Source organism: Pipra filicauda, unplaced genomic scaffold (genome assembly GCF_003945595.2).
Source record: "Pipra filicauda isolate LSUMZ 115617 unplaced genomic scaffold, ASM394559v2 scaffold36_size6622888_pilon, whole genome shotgun sequence".
In the NCBI taxonomy this organism is placed as follows: Eukaryota; Metazoa; Chordata; class Aves; order Passeriformes; family Pipridae; genus Pipra; species Pipra filicauda.
In genome coordinates, this window is record NW_024104498.1 from 4,626,418 (window position 1) to 4,648,176 (window position 21,759).

Below are 21,759 nucleotides of genomic sequence, written 5' to 3' on the forward strand. Positions count from 1 at the left end.
TGTCTTGTCCTTGCACTTTCCTTCCACTTTCCTGTATTTTGTCAAAAAAGGCTGTGCAACAGAAAAATCTGGTCACATGCACGCCCAAGAGATTAATTGACCTTTGTGCCTTTAAACCTCCTGAGCAGTTCAAGTCAGAACAGCAAAGAACGAATCTGCAGAATTATCTTTCTGGAAATAAATAACAGGCTCTTCAAAGCCCCACCGGACATATATATTGCCTTATTTCTGATCTAATCTTTATCTTTTCAAGTTCATTTCAAGCCTGGAGTAAAAGTCAAAACTGGCTACCTACGTGTTGGGTTTTTTTTTTAAGGTTGCGTTTAAGTGTCTCGGTTACAGGCCGAAGTCTGCTCCAGTGGAAGGCTTTGACTTAACCAGTAGCAGGGTTGTTCCTGCCCAGCAGAAAGCACTCTGCTGAAAGAGCCTGCTCTAATCTCTGAGCAAACCTCCGAGCAAATAAAGAAATGCATTCCTGGGCACCTGCAACAAGAGGCGCCCCACTCCTTTGGGAAGTGCAGCTTCTTCCCCCTTTATGCACCTTTTGGCACAAAAGCTGGAGCAAAACGAGTGTAACTGGCCTTGCACTTTCCCTGGATTCCTATTGTTTAGGGCTGCAAATAAAACTAGGGAAATTCTGTCTTCCCACAAGTGAAAACGGTTTCAAGAGGCCAAGACAATCAGCAGTCAGGGGGACCTTCATGCAAACGCTTCATGTGGGATTTATGGGGCCAGGGGTGTCTTTTGTCGCCTCCCTCCGCGTGGCGCGGCCCATCGCATTCATCACTTCAGCGCTTGGCTGCGAACGGGGCGAGGGGGATCTGGGCTGTCCGACCTTCCCGACGGGACCCGGACCGAGAAGGAGCGGCCGATGAGTTCCCGCTCATCGGGGAGCGGGGTCGGAGCCGGGGCCGCGGCAGCGCCGGGACAGGCCCCGCGCGGGATCCCGAGCGCCGCCCGGGGGCAGCTGCTCTGCCCCGCCGAGCCCTCACGGGCCGACCTTCACCCTCCGGCCTGGCAGCCGCCACCCCGCGCTGCTCCGGCCCCCGACCCCGGGCCGCTCCCGGTGCGGAAGCGGAAGGGCCGGGTTGGGCTGAGCTGAGCTGGGCCGGGCCGAGCAGCGCTGCGGGCGGGCGGTGAGTGCAAGGCGGTGAGTGCGGGAGCGCTGCGGGGGCTGCGGGGCCGCCTTATCGCCCCCGTCCCCGATAAGGGGCAGGTGGGCGCGCTTGGCGCCTCCGGGGGCAGCCGAAATACGGAGGGTCGCCCCTCGTCTGCGCTGCATTCGGCTGTTCGGTAGCGGCGATTTAAGTATTGCCAATGCGTTCCTATTTGCATAGCTATACGTATTAATATTATGCGTATCTATGTGTGTTTTACTGCCGGAAGAGCCCTTGCTTCTGGTTAAAAATGAGTTGTACCCTGGGTTGATGCGCAGGTGTGGTTCGCGCTGCTCTGGTTATTGATGCATCCTCCCAGCCTTTGAATTACTGTGAGATTTAATTCTTTTATGTGAATGTGGCAATAGGTCGGCATTGTTAAGCTAAAAACCACATCTGTCTTGTCCAGAATTAGTTTGCTTTTGTGTTTGGTTTTGTCTCTGCCCTCCTAAGAAGAGACGTCCAGCATTTTAGTGAACCAAATGATGATGGCTAGCAGATACAGTGGTTCTCCTAACTCTCCTATTTTAGAGAAGAATCTGAGTCAAAAATGTTAATTAATGTATTTTCTTCCAGTGTCTCTCATTTTGACGTGTTTCATTCTTCCAGAGGTTTTATTTCTGATCTCTCAGTGGTGTTAATATACAACAACGTTACATGAAGCAGAATGGATCTTAGAAAATGTGCTGATGCTAGTTATTGATTAAATGTGTACCTTGTCTTCTGAGCTGAACTCTTACCTTTAAGATGATTGCATAACATGGTTGTGTAAAGCTTACAGTTGGTGTCTTATTTGTATTTTGGGCCAAAGTGAACCAAAAAGCCTGAAGTTTTTAGTTGTGTTACGTGATGTAAGGAGATGCCTTTATTTAGGCAACTAATTTCAGGTAAAAAGCACCCACTTGCATGTAGCTGGCTACAAAATGGCTGTGCAATCTCAGAATAGAAGAGAATACTGTTGGCATTTTCATTCTGCCTTCTCTGCCCCCCTCCTCCAAAAAGCAGATGTACACCTGCAATTTGGTTCACCAGTGATTGCGTTCAGCACCATTATCTGGACTTAACTCAGTGCAAATCCAGAGCATCAGTTTCATGTGATGGTAGTTTTGCACCAGGACCTGTTGGCCCATTACAATCAATCCTGAAAAGGAGGGCACTGGGAGTCTGAAGTATCACCTCAAACGCTGGTTTTGAGAGCTAACCCTATAAAGAGGAAAGTGTTGATAATCTTGCATCCCTTCAGGTGCTGGGAGCCCCAGGTTGTGCAGACGTCCTCTGATTTGTGGGCAGCATGTTGTGCTGACCCTGTCCATAAGAGAGGTTACCCTGTTTTGGTCACTCAAACTCCTAGGAATTCTTTTACAAGAAAACAACTCTATTCATCACCTCTACTGTCAAACACAAAGGGTGCTTGCATGAGAACTTCCTGCTCTTTTAGATAACAGCAAGGAGGCATAATCACAGGTACAAAGTTTGAGCTGCCTGCAGGTTCCCCTGTTACAGGTGGCTGCTAAGCTTATCCTGCAGTCCTGGGTTGTGCGTCCCACAGAACAGGCCTTGAGGCCACCCTGTGCATGACATGCAGCACAGGGGAAGCCTGGACTACTCTGGTTTAATTGTTCTGTGGATCACCAGCTCCTTGGTGTGCTGTGGCCTTGAGGTCAGGATCACTCAAGCTGTGCTGTTATGTCCTCCTGAAAAACAAGTGTGCTGTTTGGTGTCTGCTGTAAATCTACAAAAAAGTGGGTTGATAAGCTAAGAAAAAAATTGAAAATATAAACTCTCTGTGTGAACACATCTGTGGGCTGGTACCTAATTATCTAAGGAAAACGATAACACAGAGAAGGCAGATCTTTTTTGGGAAGGTATGCTGTGTGAATGCTATGCTTTGAAAACATCCACTCCTCTTATATAGACAGATATTCAACCAACATTGCATGTTTCCACTCTTGATTCTCTTTGTTGTTTTTTTAAACACATAACAGTAACAAGCTTAGATGCAGCAGAACTTGGGAAGTAACTTCCTCAGCTTCTGCTGAAATCAGCTAGCCAGCTTTGGAGCTCATCCTGAATGCAGTCTTTTAACTGTTAGAGCAGAAACATAGATTGTGAGGATGTTGGGACACACTGTAAGCCCTTCCTTTTTGATTAAAAAAAAACTTTGCTGTTGGGAGCAGAAGAGGTAAATTTTTGCAACTTACTGAATTGCTCCAAAACCATTTGTTCTTTTTATTCTCCAGGCAAAAATGTCTGCAGCGTGTGACTTCGTTACACTCCACAATGGGCAGAAGATGCCTCTCGTGGGACTGGGAACTTGGAAAAGTGACCGTGGCCAAGTAAGCAGAGAACAATACAATATTGTGCTCACAACACTCTTTGTGGTGTGTACACCTTTTTTTTGGAGACCCCAGATCTGAGGCTCGGATCCTTTGCTTGAGTTGTTCTGACTTTGTGTCCACTGAGGCCAGTGGAATGTATGTGTGTATTTGCACAACTAAGGCATTAAAGCAGCAGTAGGAGATCCCTTCAAACTTGTTAACCCCGACCCCAGGCAGTTGTGCTTTGGGACATGAATCCAGAAAGAGACCAATGAGTAAGGTGGGACAGGGAAAATGCTGTAGCAGTAGTGTGATGCTGGGCTTTTCCACTGATAAGTCCTCAGGCTGCCAGCTTGACCAGATACCCCTCTGGCTTAGGCTGGTGACTCAGCAGAAAGCATTATTTTGGGAGGCAAGAAATGTAGTTGTTCTTGCAATGAGTCCTGTTCCAGCAGTCAGCCAATGGTTAGCAGAAAAACAAAGAACTTGCTTGGGTCAGCCAGCTTTTAGACTAAGAGACTCATGTATCATTAGACATTCACTCTGCCTCTGAATGCAATGAATTGGCAAACACCACACTTGGAAACAATTCCCCGTGTTACTACAAACAGTCTGTGGGAATGTTTGCCTGCTGTGGACTGTGCCTGCTATTGGAATGCTTCTCCCCCTCGTCTGTCTTTTCCTTTCTCTTTCATTTGGTTAAAAGATAAATTCTTAGGGGAAGAAATTGTACATGCTTCCTGTGGAAGGCCACGTCCACTGCTTGGTGGAATTCTTAGCTGGTATTCAAAGAATTGTAGAATCACAGGATAGTTTGGGTTGGTAGAGACCTTAAAGATCTGGTTTCAACTCCGTGCCACGGGCAGGGACACCTTCCACTAGACCAGGTTGCTCCAAGTCCCATCCAACCTGGCCTTGGAACACTTCCAGGGATGGGGCATCCACAGCTTCTCTGGATCATGCATTTGCACTGTTGCATGTCTGTGCAGTAAATGTGTGTCTCGCTGCTACTCCTACGTGAGCCTTGTGACTGAGAGGGAAAGTTAAAACCCTTCTCAAGACGTGCTATTCTCTTGTGCCGATTAGAGGAAAAGGTGGGAAACAAGCTATGAAAATTAAATCTATTCAGAGCCATTTATTGTGGGTTTTCCTGTCCAAACAGCTGTCAGGACAGTGGATCTGTTGGGAATGGAAGCTGTGCTAATGTGGCCACTGAGTTGGGTTGAGAGCTCAGTCAACCTCTTAAACGAGGACGAGGGTGAATGTTCAGCTCTGCCACTTAAAACATCAACTGACAGCTTAATTAAGTTTATTAATATGCACAAACTTAATGGATGAATTTCTGTGCACTCAGAGCAGTTAAATGTGCTTTGTCCAAAACAAATGTCTGAGACTAACCAAACAAAATATGAATACATTGTTTATTTTGTGCATGAACTGTTCTGGGGAGAGTGCAGCCTTATAAAGGAACTGGAACAGATCCTGTTTGTGCATAATTTAAACCTAATTCAGGATTTTGCCATAATAAGCAGTGCTGCTAGCAGCTGGACCCCACACAGGATCCAGCCATCTTCTCTGGGATTCCTCAGAAGTCACTGGGAGTCACTTATTTGCAATATCTGCTGTCTTCAAAGACTTACTTGCAGAATGTATTGCAGGCAAAATCTAGGAATGACCAGAGTTACAGAAGTTGCTGCTATTCCTATGGAATAAATAAATTTCTGATTATCACTTTTGAAAATTCAGAGGCGTAGCGGTACTTTGGCTGATCATCCAAATGATTTACCCTTAAAAGGACATGATATAGTTCAGGCATAATAATTGCTGTTATGAATTAAAGACTGAGGGCCAAAACCCAGAGAAGCAGAAGAATTATCATTGATTGTATTTAATCTAGCTGTTTCCCAAGTAGAGGCTATGTGTCAAAAGCTCCTTTGTGCAAGGGCTGCATTAGAAGCAAGCATGGAAATGGATGGCTTTTAAATTATTTCAGGCAAATATTTTGCACATTGTAGTTATTTTCCTTGCCAAGCTTGAGTGATTTCTTTGTTATTGCTGCTCCTGATTGTAAGCAAGCCCTGACCTGTAGCCAGATCTTAGCAGTCCACTACAATGGTGTCATTGCAGCCCTAGTTTCCTAGATATTTAGAAGGGGGGACAAATTATTGAATCTAAATCCATGTTGGAAGACTATAGGATTTTATAGGATTTAGACCCTATAAAATAATAGGGCGTTTTGTGTTTTACGTAATCAAATGCTAGAAGAGAAATTTGTTTTACATGTTTCCATAGGAACATGACAGAGGCCTGTTGAATGGAAGGGAGCACAGTACAGAAGTTTTATGAACTGACAGCGTGAATGAGTTCAAAGAGAAATCCATCCAGACAAGAGCATCGAGAATATCAGTAGCATGGCTCTTTGATGTTGCAGCTGGATTATCTGTAATCCTTTAATGCTTTGTTCTCTCAAGAGAGCCATGCTTTCAAGCTGCAGGATTGATCCCCACCTGATGAGCAGTCTAACCTGCAGTGGCAGAGGCTGGCTCTGTGGAGGGGGAGAGAGACGTGGGGCTTAGGGAAGTTGTATTTCTGTGTGAAACTTCAGGAGAGCTGAAGAGGAAACACATGCCTCAGAAAACCAGTTAGACTGAGTGTCTTGTGACAGGATTGCAGCTACGGAAGAGACTGTTCAGTTCTTGAAGTTCATTAGGCAATATGGAGAATCCTGGTTACAGGCACAAAAAATTCACTGCTGCTGGTATGTGTTAAGGGAGGGGCTTAAATTCAACATTTGAAGGATAAGAGGCAACCCCCTTTATTTTTAGGCAACACCAACTCTTAAGTTGGCTTTGCTTATCTAGTTCATTTTCAGCAAATTTTAGTGCAATATGTAGAAACTCTAATACAGGAACACTTATGTTCTGGCCATACTCCATCTGAATATCACATAGACTGCAATATTGTGTCTGTTTTGGAGCAAACCATTTGAAGAAAGGCATGAATCAGCAGGCTAAACTAAAGAATGTATGGAAAGATTGAAGGATCCTTTGGCTACTGTTACTGCACACCACCAAATAGCCAGAGGCACATGAATCTCCACCTCCTCTGTTCCCCACCACAAAATGTGTGTATCTGTCTGCACATAATCTCAAAAATACAAAAATTCCTTTAAAAAAAGTACTTTTCTTAGACTTACATCTATATGTTATTTTTTTCCCCTCCAAAAATGCCTTTTTTTTTTTTTTGCACGTTTTCTCTTGATTGCTTGCCTTTTATGTGGAACAGGAACTTTCAGTTCACACGGGAACATCTTAGTAGGCTGAGAGTAGTTTACAAAAATACAGATTTTTTTTCCCAGATCCAAACCTTATTTAAATGACCAGTCCCAGTTTTTCAGTGCTAGAAATTTGTCAAAACATGCTGATAAAAAAATACAGCCTCCTGTTGGGAACACTTTGCAGAGACATGTTTCTAGTGCCTTATCTCTGGTCTTCTGTGAGCGGTACCTACTTGCGTTTTATGGCAAATTTTGTGCCTGTTTGGATTTTAAAAAAGTATTAATCTGACACAGGAAATAAGGGATTAGTGCAGACATAGAACATTGCTAGTTTCCCTTTCCTGTCCCTCTCCACAACTCTCATCTCTTTGGGGAATAGATATTGAGTCTCAAAAGCCTTTACTGTGTCTCAAGTGATTTCAGAGTTACCCTGCCCTTGACTTTGTAGTGACCTTCTGAGGAATGCCTTTGTCAGGCAAAAGGAGCACTGTAACTACCATCCTGCTAGAGAAGGGAATAGTTCACTTCACTGCTGTAATAGAAGTGCTTTGTCATTCTGGCTAAGGGAAACTGAGCTACATTCCAGTTCTGCTCTCAAAACGCCAAAGAATGCAGTCAGAATATCCTGTATCTGCCTTTACTGCAGTTCTTGAAAAGAAAAACAAATGAAATCCAGCAGTAGGAGAGAGATGTTTTCACATTTGATTCCCCTTTGCCTTTCTGTAGCATCCAAAAGCAGGACTGTACATGCCTTTACTTGGTATTACTAATTTTGTCAGGTTTAAAATTGAAAATCCTGGTACTTTGGTTAAGTTGAAAGAAACCAATCTCCCTCTAGCCTTTGTGGATACATTTTTAGTCTCTTGTCAAGAGAGGTGATCTCTATAAATGCATTAGGGCCCTATTGCATCAAGCATTGTACCCAGAGTAATTTACAGTCTCCCCCAGTTTTGAGAGACAGGTCAGTGAGTAGCAATGTATAGAAATCCCAGTGCAGGTAGGATGTACTCTTTCTGTAGTGCTTCAGGTGGATAGATGTCATAGAGAACATGTGCTTGCTATCCACTGGAACTTAAATGAAACAGATTTTACTAAATGCCCATCAGCCTAACAGGAGATGATGACTACACTGGCACCTGTAGTAATCTTCGTTCTTGCACAATCAGTTATTAAAAAATCTTTATTCAAAAGCTCCTTATAATTCCTCACAAAGATGCCATTCTGTGGTTCCTGGACTCGCTTCATATCTGAGGCCCACATGTGAAGATGTTTTGTGCTTCTGCTTCATTAGAGCTTTCGAAAGCAGATACAAATTTGAAATATAGGGCCTTGGTTCCCAACCGTTCTGGCTTTTGTGTAACAATACGCAGCAAAGGGCGTGTTGCTGTTGGCAACACCTTCAATGTGAGCAAAATGCGAAGTCGTGAGCACCATCAGGAGTATCCCAGCAGTATAACTTTCATTGTTGCGTAATCAGTAAGAATGAGACACAAAAGAAAAATGTGCCATAAAATAGCATTATCTTAGCACTTAAGTGTGAGTAGTTGAACCAAACCCAAACTCTGGTGATTCTGGAGTTAGAAACCAGGCTCTTCCTTTGCTGGGCGAGAGGAGATATATTTCAGGTTTAACTGACATGGATTCGTCAGTCAGGTGAGAAAGTTTGTCTTCTGAAGCCTTGATTTATTTGAAAACTGCTTCTTAAAGCCCATTTTATATCTAAGAAAAGTGTGACAGGGATTTGTTCTATCCTGGTGCATTCCTGTATGAATGGTCCTGTGTGCACAGCCCATTTCCTTGTTACTCCTGCAGTGTCTGCCAGCAATCACCTCTCCCCCCCAGGGCTGTGCCACAGAGGGCCCTGTATCCCGCGCTTTGAGTCTCACGACCTTATGCAGGTCTGTGGGGTTTTTTTGGGGGGAGTGTTGCTCACTGAGTCTGTAACATTTTTTTTAGCTTTTGTCCCGGTGCTGTGTCCCTTTTCAGTGATGGCACTGGACAATCTGTTTGTGATTGCAGGTGAAGGACGCCGTGAAATGCGCCCTGAGCGTGGGCTATCGCCACGTCGACTGCGCCGCGGCCTACAGCAACGAGGCCGAGATCGGGGAGGCCTTCCAGGAGTGCGTTGGGCCCAACAAGGTAGAAACACGGGAATCCCCGTGCTGACTGCGTGTGCTGTATCAGAATTTACAGCCGTGACCCGGAAGCAGACTTGTGAGGCTGACATTTGTGGCCGTTCCTCCTGGTCTACCCCAGCTGTTCCTTATTTAGCCAGGAGCAGGCATGAAAGAGGGCTTTCTCTGCTCTTAAAACCCTCCTGGCTATCATGGGGAGAAAAGATTGTCAGGAATATTTCGATGGAAGCTACAGAAAATGCCTTTTTTTTTTTTTTTTTTTTTTTTAAATTTGCCTGCCTGCCCCTTTCCCCCTCACGAAGTATCCCAGTTTGGGTGTTCAAAGACTGTGGGTTCCCGGAATCAGTAGTTATAACGTAAAATACTTACCACGATTTATGTGGAAAGTTACTCTTAATTTTCCAGTCTAGCAGGCAGTGGTAGGTAGCCTCAGCAAATTTGGTGAGTGTAGGTTTTGTGGTTATGGGTAAAATATGAGTGAGTAAATACGTGGTGATTTCTTTTTTTTAAACAGTGAGTGTGTGTCAAGTTTTAATAACTGTGACTCCAGGGCCTGAGAGTCCAAGGCCTAAGTATAATGTAATGTAACAGGCATTCCTATGGATGGTGGAATCTTAAATTTATCCCCTTGCTCTTGTTGGCCCAAGGGGCCAGAAGGATTACCTGTACAGCCTCAGAGCCCATGGAAAGAAAGTTTTCATGTTCCTGTTTTCCTGCTGCTCTTGCCTTGGCTTTAGGGCAATCTCTTTGTTTTGTGATTTGCTTGAGAGAGGCTGTTTTCAGCTTGCCCCAGGGATTCCTCCCTACTAGATGTGGTAACTCACAAAGGGAAGCATAGATCTTTTGTTCAGTTCACATTAGCCAGCTGACTTAAATCTACAATTTAAATTAAAATTATTTTAAAAAAGAATTTTTAAAAATCTTTCTTCTTGAACACGACCTCCTTGTGTGAAACACAGAAATAATTGAATGGTTGGAGGAGAGAAACTAAGGGATTAATCATTCCAGCTTCTTCAAAATACAGACTTGAGTGAAATTTTGTCAGACATAAGACAATGAGGAGCATCCTTTGTGATGGAATTCTGTGCCTCAGCTGTGATCTCCCTTTTGCATTTTAGACTATCTAGTTAACCAACTCTCTATTTGTTTTATTTATGGGTCTTACCCTTCCAAGATGGTACAGGGCTTTCAGTTCTTAGTGTGTTCCTTCCACAGCCAGGAAACTCAAATGCAAAGGTTTGGGGAAAGTTTTGTTTATTTTCCCATGCTCTTTCCACAAGAAGCATTCTTGGTTTATAGCATGTGATGAGTAAAGTCAGTTGGCTGGTTATGCCTTGAATATGTGAATTGTTAAATAGAAATTTCAAAATTTACATATGAATAAACTGAATAATCTTTCTTTTGACCACATCACACTTAGTAGTGGCTTTAACCCTTGAATTGGAAAGTTGGGAAGAGTGTTTGTGGAAAGGATTGTTTTGTTTTTCAGAACTTCTAATAAATCACTGAAGTATTTGATATACTTTAGGACCTGCCAGTGTGTGTATTTCTCTGGCTCTTCTCCATCCAGTTTTATTGGATGGAGAACATTCGAAAGGTTTAATTAGTATGTTCCATGTGTTAACCTTTTTTTTTAAACAAAAACTTCAATTGTTCTCTTTGTTTTAAAACTACTTGGGTAATTGTTGCAATTCTCTTTCTGAACTCGTTCCAGTAAATTGTGCTCTCCTTTCTTTCTTGAAGGTTATTAAAAGGGAGGACCTGTTTGTAACATCAAAGCTCTGGAATACCAAGCACCACCCAGAAGATGTAGAGCCAGCACTGAGGAAAACACTTGGAGATATGAAGCTGGATTACCTGGACCTGTACCTTATGCACTGGCCTCATGCCTTTGAGTAAGTACTAAGTGGAAAGGGCACAGAATGCAGAAAGCCCAGTTATATTATGTTATATCCTGAGGACATTTTTTCTGAGCTGTGAATTTCTTCCTGTGTATACTGCCTGCAAGATGTTTTTTGGTGTGTGGTCCTGTGGACTGTCAAGTAGGCACTCTTTTCTACACATAACTTACTCATATTTTGTCCATTCATTCACAGAAACAATTGTTCCAATTTCATTCTTTGAATTTCAGTTGGGTGGGAATTTGTTTATTGTTAGATTTGTAGCATGTCTGTAAACATACAGTAGAGGAGACAAAACTTATGGTTTTGTGTAGTATTGTAAATAGAAAAAGGATAATTGCTCTCATTATTTAGCAATGATGAGGATGGAAAATGAGTATTAAGTCTTCATTTAAAATCTTTAGGCAACTACATAAATTTTTTAGTCATGAGAACAATTAGGTAATGAAATTAGGATCACTAAACTGGTAACAATTTGGCATAGGTGCCAAGATTAGGTAACTGGGAAAGGAATAAAGCTTAATGGGACAAGTTTCTATACTGAAGCTTGTCATCTTACACTACCTGTGAGGTGGTAAAGTCTTTGAGTTTCAAATATATTAGAAGTTAAAATAATCTGGTGTCTTCCTTTAGGCATTGGGGAAGTGTGGTAACCTTGAGGAAATACTGAAACTGCTCAGTGCCTTAGTTGTACTGATCTGTAAAATGAAAATTAAGTGCTTTGTAAAGAAGAAAATACTTTTCACTAGTAGTTATTCAGTGTACTGGAGTGGCCAAGCACATGCAGTATCATGGTGGCATCTATGTGAGGAGGAAGTGAAATGACTTCTTATGACACCAGTTGCAGTAATTCTATGATTTGAGGAAATAAGAGATGAGAAAGTTTTCCAGTTAAGTGCTAAATGCAATTACCCTACAACTCCATGAGAAGCAGAGTTCCATACTTTATTTCCTTGTAGATGTGGAAACAGTTGTGTCCCCCCCCCCAACTACAATCAGCAAAAATAAGGCAAGGGGAATAAATCTCCTGACCAGATGTTTGCATGGAGTCTTCACTCAACAGGCAACAGGGAAGACCCTGTCAGTTTATGGGGACTCTGTCCATTCTGAAGCTTTGAGAATGTTTTTACTCCTTCTGATTATAGGAACTGAATTTTACAGAGTGAAACACTAATGGTAAGATGAAAGATGCTCAAAGTATAAATATATTCCTCAGCATAACGGAATGAGGAAGTGCTTTTGGTCTGGAGGAAGAGCTGTTAAAAATTCCCCCTGTTGTGAAACAGGTTTGCTTTTCATTTGCTTGGAAAAAAAGACCCATTAAATATTGCTTTGAGAATGACACATGACACAGAAACACAGATAATGATGTATGTTTAGATATTACTAATGTTTAAATTTGCTTGATGTTACGCAACCGCTGACACAACTGACACTCTAATAAAGCACTTCTCCTTTTTCTTCTCCTTGGAAACTCTTCACTCACTCTCCAGTTTTCCATTATTCTACCTAACAGTTTTAATGCATGCTTATCTATAATGCCTATTGTCCTGGGAAGCTGAGCAAAGGACTTCCACATGAAAATCACAGTGCCTCTAGGTCTTGAAAATTACCCCCACTTAGCACAGTACTCTTGACATATGAGGCTGCTTTTCTGAGCTGGGAACTGATAAAGCTTTCAGAGTTACTTTTGTTTCTAGATTTATCAATGACATGAAGAACCATCTTCCCTTGTCCCCAGCTGCTGCCATTTCTCACACCATTCCCTGCTTAGTTAGAGCAATGTAAGGGTCTGAGTTCTGAGCTAGCAAAGTCCTGTGGTGGTTATGAAGCAGTGCTCTTCCACTGGGATTGCTTATACTCTTCCAAGCATGGACTGCTCAGGGACCAGTCACAGCCCTTTGGCTGTGGTGGTGTCACCTGGCACAACTAGATTCTTTGTGTCCGTTTGTTTCTTTTGGCCTTTTTTTTTTTTTAATTACTTTTAATTTTATTTTTTAAATGTGTTGGTGTGACTTACTGGAAGGAAACACACCCAACCAACGTGTACATATTAAGACTTCTGTGAGAATACAGTTTCTCCTAGATACCTCTTAACCCAAGATCCCTTTGGTAGCAGCTCCAAACAGCCTATAAAGAATACCAATCCTCTCTTGGAAATAAATTGAAAACCCAAAGCCACTCTCTGAGTTGCTGCTCCCTAAATCAGCTGTTTTATTAGGATCCAAGTGTGCAAAGAGCTGCTGCTGTGTATACAGTGGCTTATCAGTTCTGTGTAGTCCAGGTAACTACTTCAAAGTGCTGTATAACAACTTTATGTAGGAAGACTATCTGTGTAATAACTGCTTAGAGGTTCAGTCATATAATGGAATTGAACAGATAAATTCACTCAGTTTGTGCTCTGCCCTCCAGACTGTGTGTAAGTTTTTAAGAATACTTTGGGGAAGGTTTCTTTCAGTGAAGAACATAATGTAAATAACATGATATGTGTACTTACCCTTCACCTTTGATGCTGTAGGCGAGGGGACAATCTCTTCCCGAAGAACCCCGATAACACGATGCGTTACGATTACACCGATTACAAGGATACCTGGAAGGCTATGGAGAAACTGGTGGAAAAAGGTCTTGTGAAAGCCATTGGGCTGTCAAACTTCAACAGTCGTCAGATCGATGATGTGCTAAGTGTGGCTACGGTCAAACCAGCTGTGCTCCAGGTGAGATGAATGAAGAAGACAAATACCTTTCCTATTTGTCCAAAAGAGGAAAGAATTTGCAAACCGATGCTACGTGTTTCGCACAAGAGGAACAATTTAGTCTGTAAGAAGGAAAGATGGTGAGGAGTAACAGGAATCCCTATCATAGAGAGTTTCCTTTCTTGTTGTATGATCTGTTTTGGTACCTGGGGAAAATCCAGCATTAAGCTTAGATGATTTCTTTTCTGTTTCTTGTAAACTTAGCCCACCAGACACTTCTTCACTCTCCTAGTTATACCTTAACTTAAATCTTATCCTCATAAGGTTTTCCAGAATCTGGAACGAGCTCCTGTGATGTGTTTGGTTCTGCTGTGCTCTACTTCCCATTTGTTTCGTTTTGTGTTGATATCTGTTCTGTGGGTCATTTTAATAGGTGGAATGCCATCCTTACCTGGCTCAGAACGAGCTGATTGCTCACTGCCAGAAACGAGGACTGGTTGTCACTGCCTACAGTCCCCTTGGTTCTCCAGACCGTATGTGGAAACACCCAGATGAGCCCGTGCTTCTAGAAGAACCTGGCATCAAAAAAATTGCAGAAAAATACAGCAAGTCACCTGCACAGATCATCCTCAGGTACAGAACAGTTGTGAGAGAGGTGGTGTTTGGGACCCAGCCTTAAATAAAGCAAAACACGCAAGCTGGAAGGAATCTGCTTAAATATGTGTTCTGCCCCACTGCTGTGGGTTAAAATCACAGGGAGTGCCAAAAGCAAACTCCCTTTGGTGCTTGTCTTAGAGAGCTGGTAGAGTTTGTCCTGCCTTAGGACAGGTGGATGGACTAGATCAGAGGGGTCCTTTTAGGGCCTGGATCCATGTCTAGGACAGTTCACTACCTTTTCTTCTGGGAAATAGCAGGAGGGCAATAAAGGCAGTGGTGTACCCCACGTGAGTGCTGCCCACTGAATCTGTGTGTGGCCAGTTTCTTGAACACTCTAGTACTTGCTGCTGCATTCAGGTGGGTTCCCAAGAAGAGGGAGTGAGGAAAAGACCTTCCTCCTTTGCACTGAAGAACTTGTTTGTAGCTTTGTTTTTATATAGCAAAAACTGGATATACTGGGAAACAAGGTGATTGAGTGATATCCAGAATGTGATCAGCACCTCGTAAAGTAAAATTGGATTTCTGTCCTCATTTTTTGACTGGCTTTATATCTGTTGATATCACTACCAGGGTCTTGGGCAGTAGCAAGTTATCCTGCCAGTTGAACATGTTCAAGATTTTGTGCTCAAGCCACCAGACAGGCACTTCAGGGATCTGGGTTTTCATCTGGTTTCTCAGAAGCTGTCGTGTTAGAACTTGCAAAAAATGCCTAAGTACATTTTTCTGACTCTTTCTCGGGTTTTTAGCTTAAAACACTTGAAACTCGCTTGCTTGTTCCAGGGCATGAACATCTTCCCCTCACTAATTAGTCCAGTGACTACTGTCTTGCTTGAGCTTGGACACACCAGGTCCTAATACCATGCAGTGCTGCGTCGCTCCTCCTCTGGGGATTTTTATTTCACATACAAACAGAAGTGGCATCTCTGCTGCCACAGATTATTACTCAACCCAAATAAATACTTATGGTTCTTGGGCTGCACACGCAGACAAAATCTCTCACCTCCCCTCCTCCTAACAGATGGCAAGTGCAGCGTAAAGTGGTTGCCATTCCCAAGAGCGTCACTCCTGCTCGCATTCAGCAGAATCTCCAGGTAAGCTGAAATGGAGGAAAGGAGTTTCAGCAATTCCCTTTCATGTGAGTAATACACTGTCCTAAGACTTGCAGAGCAACAAGCTGAGACACTTGGTTCATACTTGTTCATCAACACACTTAAAAGGGGAGGGTAAAGAATTTTTTTTGAAAACAAATTATGGGTTTTAAGCAACTCAGTGTGTGAGTGTGTGCAGATGTGCACATGCACAGTCTTGTTATCAGAAGGTATTTTTTAGAAGTCTACATGAAAAATCTTTACTTAAATTTTTTTGAGACACAAATTTATTGAACAAGGGAGTCTTCTAATGATGTTCAGTGGTTCTTATTTATGAGTAATAGTTTCTCTGTCCTGCAAGTGAGGGCTGGTGACTATTTCTGCAGCAAACTGCCATTCTAGCGATGCTGAAGGAAGAAGAGTGGTTCAGTTCTGCTCTGAAGTAGAGACAGTTCACTTTAAAAATTATTTGAAAACTCTGACTTTAAGTAATCTTGGGGGATGTCTCTGAATCACTGCTTAGGATCTTTTTTCAGCCCTTAATCATTAAGATTGGCTGGTTACATACTTGTTTCTAAGTTAGGAGCTGTTTCTGTAGCTGTTACTGCCATTAAACCAAATTCTGCCACGTAGTGTGCTGCTAGAAATCTCAAGAAATTCCTGTAAATTCTGTTACTTGAGGTTTAGATCTACATGGGAACAGAATATTGATTGAATAGGCAGCACTTACTTGGAGGAACAGTCCTACTGCTTTTATCTTTGTGGAAGAGCACTATGCAGTAACAGTGTAGGCCTAGAGTTGGCAGGTGTGTGAACACCTCAGACTTTAAGCCTTTATTTGGTGTTTGTTATACAATGAGTTTAATTGCAATTTCATATTTATAAGCAGAAGACAAACCGATGGCAACTTATGGTTATTTATCAGAGCCTCTTGCTTTTGTTCTCAGGTGTTTGATTTCAGCCTCACAGACCAGGAGATGAGCCACATTGCAAGCCTGAATAAAAACTGGCGTTACATTGTGCCAATGATCACGGTAAATTTTTCGTGTTTCTCATAGTTTTTGGTGTGTGCATATGGCCACAACTCGAGGTTTTACAGTTTTCTTTCTTTAGCCTCCCCATCAGAACTACTTACTCGTAAGAACACTGCGTCTTCTTAGGTTATCTAAGAGGAAAGAATTTTTCAAAGTCTGGGTACAGAAGAGGTAACTCTTTGAAAACTTTTCTCTGTTTTGGACACTAGTGGCCCTCTCCTGAGTTCCCATTACTGACCCATCTTTAAGTCAGTCCCATCTCACTTCAAATCTCACCAAACTCCTGCTGATTTGTTGTTCACAAGTCCAAGCAGGCTGAGGTCCATGGCATTCCTCCAGAAGTTCTCCTTGTTCCAGCTGTCACTGTCTACTTTATATGATAAACCTCCAAGATCAGTGAAGACTCAGGGTACTGTTAGTTCTCCACATCCATTGTGGAAGTCACATCTGGGAATTTGTCCCCTCCCCTCCACTGCAAGTTCCCCCTTTCAGAATCTGTTGTAATGACTTTGCTCCAATATAAGGAGTTTGGCTTAGGATGTTGTATTTCTCTTCCCAAATCTATTAGCTGCAGCATCTTTCAGCATCAGTAGTTTACTGTCACACAAAACCTTACCTCATGTGCTGGCAGATGCTTCTCTGTTTTGAGAGAAACCAATGCCTTGTAAAGTGTTGAAGTCCTCTTAGTCTTTCTTTTATTATATTAAAGGACCTTGTTCTTTTTTCCTCGCTGCAAAAAAAATACTCAGTGCCTTTTTGTCTCCTGTCTTTAGTGTTTCTCCTTTCTTATCATCCTGTTTCTGACTGTACAGCAGAGGTGCATCACTGGCCAACATATGACAACTATAATGAATTGTTATAATTGTGCTATAATGAATCTGAAGTGATTTATCCCTTCGCTATCATACACTGCATAGATATAGGAAATCTCTCAGCAGATTTGGAAGCTGTCAAGCATACCCCTGCCTCTTCAGCAGTTTGTCTGCCTGGAGATTATTCTTCAGTAGTCAGTGGCTGCTGGCTATAGGAGTTCCTTGGGGAAAGCTTTTTTCCAGGACTGTGGTTTTTTTGAATACTGGAGAGCATATCAGTGACAAAGTCTGAGTTAGAAAAGAGAAGTTGTGAATGTGTGGTGAACGACTGTCTCATATCGAGGTTAGATACTTGTTACAACTTCCAGCTGTTCATCACGCTGGGGCTTACGAGAGCCTCAAGGCCACACTTTCAACTGTATGTGTGCATAAATATGAACCCCCACATCCTTGAAGCCAAAATTATCTCTGTGTTTATGGATCAGGAGTCTGTTCACCAAAGGGCAAGCTTAGCTGCTGCTCTGTGTGAGTGTGGCAGTGACAAGCACACCTGCAGCTGACTGTGTGTTTCTTTGGAAGTGTTTTCATACTTAGGCTGCAAACAAAGTTGTTTTGTTAACGAAACTGCAAAACACATTAGAATGTAGCCTGACTTGGATGAGCTGATGTTTCCTGGGAGACCTGATCGGATCACAGGGATTCACAAAGGAGAGATGAAATGCAGTTCAAAGTGGTAGCCCATCCAGCTTGAGAGAGGGTGGATGTGATGCAGCTGGGCTTCAAAGGTATTGCCATATTGTCAGATAACAAGACAGGAAGAAGCAGGATGAGGAGAATTAAATCACGGCTCTGTAGCTGTAGGATCTCTAGTGGAACCTTTTGTCTCCTGCCCATCGCTTCTGGGCTTATTGGAAAGATTTTTCATCAACTGTGAATTAAAATTCCTATCTAACCTTTCATGCCTGTCTCTCTTATGAATCTGACTTAACAGATTCAGTTCTGGATTTCAAAGTGTGATATGGCAGTGACACCAGAGCTCCTGTTCTATCTGACAAGACAGTTCTTCCTTGCTTTACTTCACTGGTCTATAACCACAAGTTCTCATAGTTGTGCCTCTCTTTTCCTGGTTATGTTAAAGCCTGAGGAGAGGCCATTACATTGCGTGTAGGCAATTTAAGTTGCTTTATACTTTTAACTGTTCATTACCTAGTTAGAGGTTGGAAATGACCTTTCACCTGCCTGAAATCCAAACTTTTGGAAACACATAATTGGCCAAGGAATATACTGAAGTGAAACTTAAATGACTTGCAAGCCAGGAGAGGAGTGATGGTCGTGTACACATCATGACCTATTTTTGATAGTAAACTACCATTCACCTGCAGTGTGTTCACTGCTGATTTTATCCTCCCTCCTTCTCTCAAATTCCTGGGGTAGACTGGAATCAGTGATGTGAAACATTGCTTCTGGCAGCTGCTGTCTTGGCATGCTGTGGAGAAATATGCAGGGGGAAGAAACTGGGAGGGGAAAGGAGGAATCTGAATTCTAGGAATACGAGAAAGCTGTTGGCTCTCAAGAGGACGTGAGGAAACCTGAAGCTACTGTGACACTTCTGTCCGCAGTTTTAAGGACTGCCTTCTGTTGACAGCTTCATTGCAGCTTAATTTTGTTTTAATCAGAGCATTAGTCAAACGTTAAACCGTAACACCCTCGTTCTGTGCTCTGCAGTGCCCCCAGGCGACTCATTTCATCTAAACAGTTCAATAGCAGGAATTCCAGTTGTTGCTTTGAAATGCAGGTTTTATACTGAAAGCCGATGGAGGCGTTTCCTAGTGGATACTTGGTTTGAAAGTCCCTGTGATTCCCTCTGGCCCCGGAACATTTTGAGTGATCCCTAACATCACCTTTATATGTATAAAACCCACATTTGTATGTATAAAAATCAGTGATTTCTCTGACATGACTTTTATTCAGTCATTAGTTGCTTAATGTAAGTTGCAGTTGAATGATGCTCACCTGTCACCCAGGGAGGTGTGTGCACTTCTGCCAATGCACCCAGACTTCCCCAAACGTTACAGACGAGGTTTTACCTCAGGTCCTCGCACATTGGGGGTGTTGCAATGGATTTAGTGCAACTAGAAATGCAGCTTGTGCATCTGAATGCCCAGAGGTGGGACGTAGGAACTGAGACTTCTGCATGGCCACATCTGCTTTTGGGTCAGCCTGAGCCTCTGCTTGATTATGATCTGCAAATATCAGTCTCAGTATTTCCATGTGACAGCTGGACAAGCTGGTCTTCTGTGGAAATGTTCTTAAACAAAAAGGGCTATATGAAGGAGTGCAGTGACACTATTAATGCCTCAGTATGTGGCCCTGAACAAGTCATCCAGTGTGTTTCATCTTATCCATCTCTAAAAATTGGCAGCCCAGCAACTCTGTCGTGGAAACAGAGGTTCCAACTCCAGTAAAGTGTTTTGGAAGTGTGCGTGTTACAACACTTACTCAGGAACAGCTACAAGGCAAAAGGCTTTTTTTAACTATTCTTAATCTAGTTCTTCAAGTCTCTGCAGCTTGAAAGGCTCTTCCTCTAGGCTACAGAAATCTGTCTTTTCTTTTAAGAAATGCTTGGAGGACTTGGGAGCAGAGGGAACAGCTCTCGTTTAAGCTGAAAAATATACTCCCAGATGTTTGAGATAAAAAGGTTTAGAAATCTAAACCATGGAGAAATTGAAAATGAGAGTAAGAATGGATTTTTGTCTTACTGACTCGCATTTGTCTTGTTTACTTCACAGGTGGACGGAAAGCTTGTAGCCAGAGATGCTGGACACCCCCATTACCCCTTCAATGACCCCTATTAACTACAAGAAAATAAGGTGTTAAAGTAACATGCTCCTCTTAGTGCCCTTCCACAGAATAATTGTTGCCACAATTTGTCAAAAACACTGTCCAAATTTAAACCTTCCTTCCTCAGCAGGTTTACCTACAATGTACTGTTTCTAATCGACCTCCTTTCTGGAGATAATGTAGCTTCCATGTCAGAGTTTGTGGATTTATTACAGTGACTACAAGCTTGCTGCTGGAAGCATCAAATCTTTTGGAGATTAGGTAGAGTGGTGGAGTCTAAATCAAGTTCCAAACATGTCATTATCAAGCTAGGGCAATACTTTGGGTTTACTGCCTGTGAAACGGTTTTGAAAACTTTAGTTGTTACCATGAGGGGAAAAAATGAAAAAGAAGTGAAGACATGAAAGTATTTTAAGACTAAAAAACTGCTCAGCCAGCAACTTTGATATCTTTATTAATATTTTTTACACAGGGAACAAAGTGAAATGTGCTACAGTTGCACTGTGTCCATACCCTTTCATTAAAACCCAAGTAACCAGCCATGCCCAGCACTTTTATCCACTTCACTGTACTTGTGGGACTCAGAATTTTCTGTTTTCTCTTTCTTTTAATTTGCCTGTAGATTTGAAGAGAATAAAAGCAGACCCTGGAGCAGGCCTTCAGGGCAATGCTCTCTTGCTTGTCACAGTTCTGGGTTTCAACTCTGACAATAGCTCTGATCCTCCTATCACAAAAGCCACAAGAACTTTTCAGGAAGTCTTGTAGAAAAACATCCTGCCTTTCCTGTGATGTTGTCCAGTGTTTCTTTACCAGAGATGTCCAGTCTGAGTTCTGGAAGGTCACAAAATCAGTTCCTGACTATACAGTAAGAGCAAAGACCTGTCAGAGAGCTCCTTCCATTTTGATGTAGCACTTTTGGGTGCTGGCTGGGTTGCTGCCTGGGAGAGCTGCTCCTGTTTCCTGCTCTATCCCTGATCTGATGGTAACAGGGCAAGTCACTTGCCTTTCTGTGCCTCTGTTTTCTCACTTCCATGTCTCTGTGTTCCCCTCTGGCAGGGACTAATTTACTGAGTGATGATGCACTGCTGACCAGGGCTGGAACTCCAGCTCTAACCACAGTTTTATTTTGTTTCAGTCTCTTAATGAATCACCATCTGAGATAAAGGGCATGAGGTGTCAGTACCTACCCCTGCTCTGATGGTGGTACCTTCTGTGGCCTTGGCAACATTAACACTTTATTTTAGTAAAATAGGATTAATTTTTCCCATAGCAGTAGCAAACAGAAGAATAATCTTCTGTATTTGAATAGTTCAAAATGTAAAGAATTAGATACTTTAATTTTGATAACCTCATTTACAGTAGGCCTATTGTAAAGCTACATGTTCATTCTGAGTGTAATGCCTCCTCAAGTATTTCCTGCCCTGGGCCTCCCAGCGTGCAGCTGAACTGGAACAAACCTGTTTATCACTCTTTGTAGGTAAAATTTAAGGAACTTCAGTTTCTTGGTAAAATGTTTTCTAATTCCTGTTGAATTTACCTCAGCGGAAAAAGCCATTGCAGCTCTGTTAGGATTCTTTATGAGACTGGACATTTTCTCCTAAGGAAAATGAAATTCCTGTTGGGTTTTTTTGATTGTTCTAATCAAACACGGGTGAGTTTGAATATGGTTCTTGCTGCAGTCATTAGGGAAGCAATCCTGCTTCGAAGGCACTCTGTGCACTGCTCACAGCAGTCATCCTGCCAAGGACAGTGGCTTTCCTTGCTTGTGGTCCCTTTGCTTGTTTGCTTATCTTGAATAAATTCTGCGCTCATTGTATGACTTTGAGACTCTTTTCCCCCCTCTCTT

The 21,759-nt window shown here is 42.6% G+C and overlaps 1 protein-coding gene across 2 annotated transcripts; it reads left to right on the top strand.

The window, feature by feature from the left end:
• The first annotated feature begins 1,005 nt into the window (after positions 1–1,005).
• AKR1A1 (aldo-keto reductase family 1 member A1) lies at positions 1,006–21,732 on the top strand. Of its 2 annotated transcripts, none has more exons than XM_027747131.2 (9): positions 1,006–1,150; positions 3,398–3,493; positions 8,772–8,891; positions 10,631–10,782; positions 13,307–13,502; positions 13,915–14,114; positions 15,157–15,229; positions 16,174–16,260; positions 19,862–21,732. In XM_027747131.2, the coding sequence occupies exons 2-9, from the start codon at positions 3,404–3,406 to the stop codon at positions 19,925–19,927; spliced, it is 984 nt and encodes a 327-aa protein (XP_027602932.2). In that variant the 5' UTR covers positions 1,006–1,150; positions 3,398–3,403; the 3' UTR covers positions 19,928–21,732. The 2 variants fall into 2 exon arrangements, with proteins under 2 accessions (XP_027602932.2, XP_027602930.2); XM_027747129.2 differs by having other exon boundaries at positions 1,006–1,136.
• Positions 21,733–21,759: the final 27 nt, after the last annotated feature.

Bases quoted from the DNA above. Each gene is read 5' to 3' on its own strand.
- AKR1A1 (XM_027747131.2), top strand. From the start codon at position 3,404: ATGTCTGCAGCGTGTGACTTCGTTACACTCCACAATGGGCAGAAGATG. The intron at 13,503-13,914 runs GTGAGATGAATG...TCATTTTAATAG, and splicing joins TCAAACCAGCTGTGCTCCAG to GTGGAATGCCATCCTTACCT. The intron at 15,230-16,173 runs GTAAGCTGAAAT...TTTTGTTCTCAG, and splicing joins GCATTCAGCAGAATCTCCAG to GTGTTTGATTTCAGCCTCAC.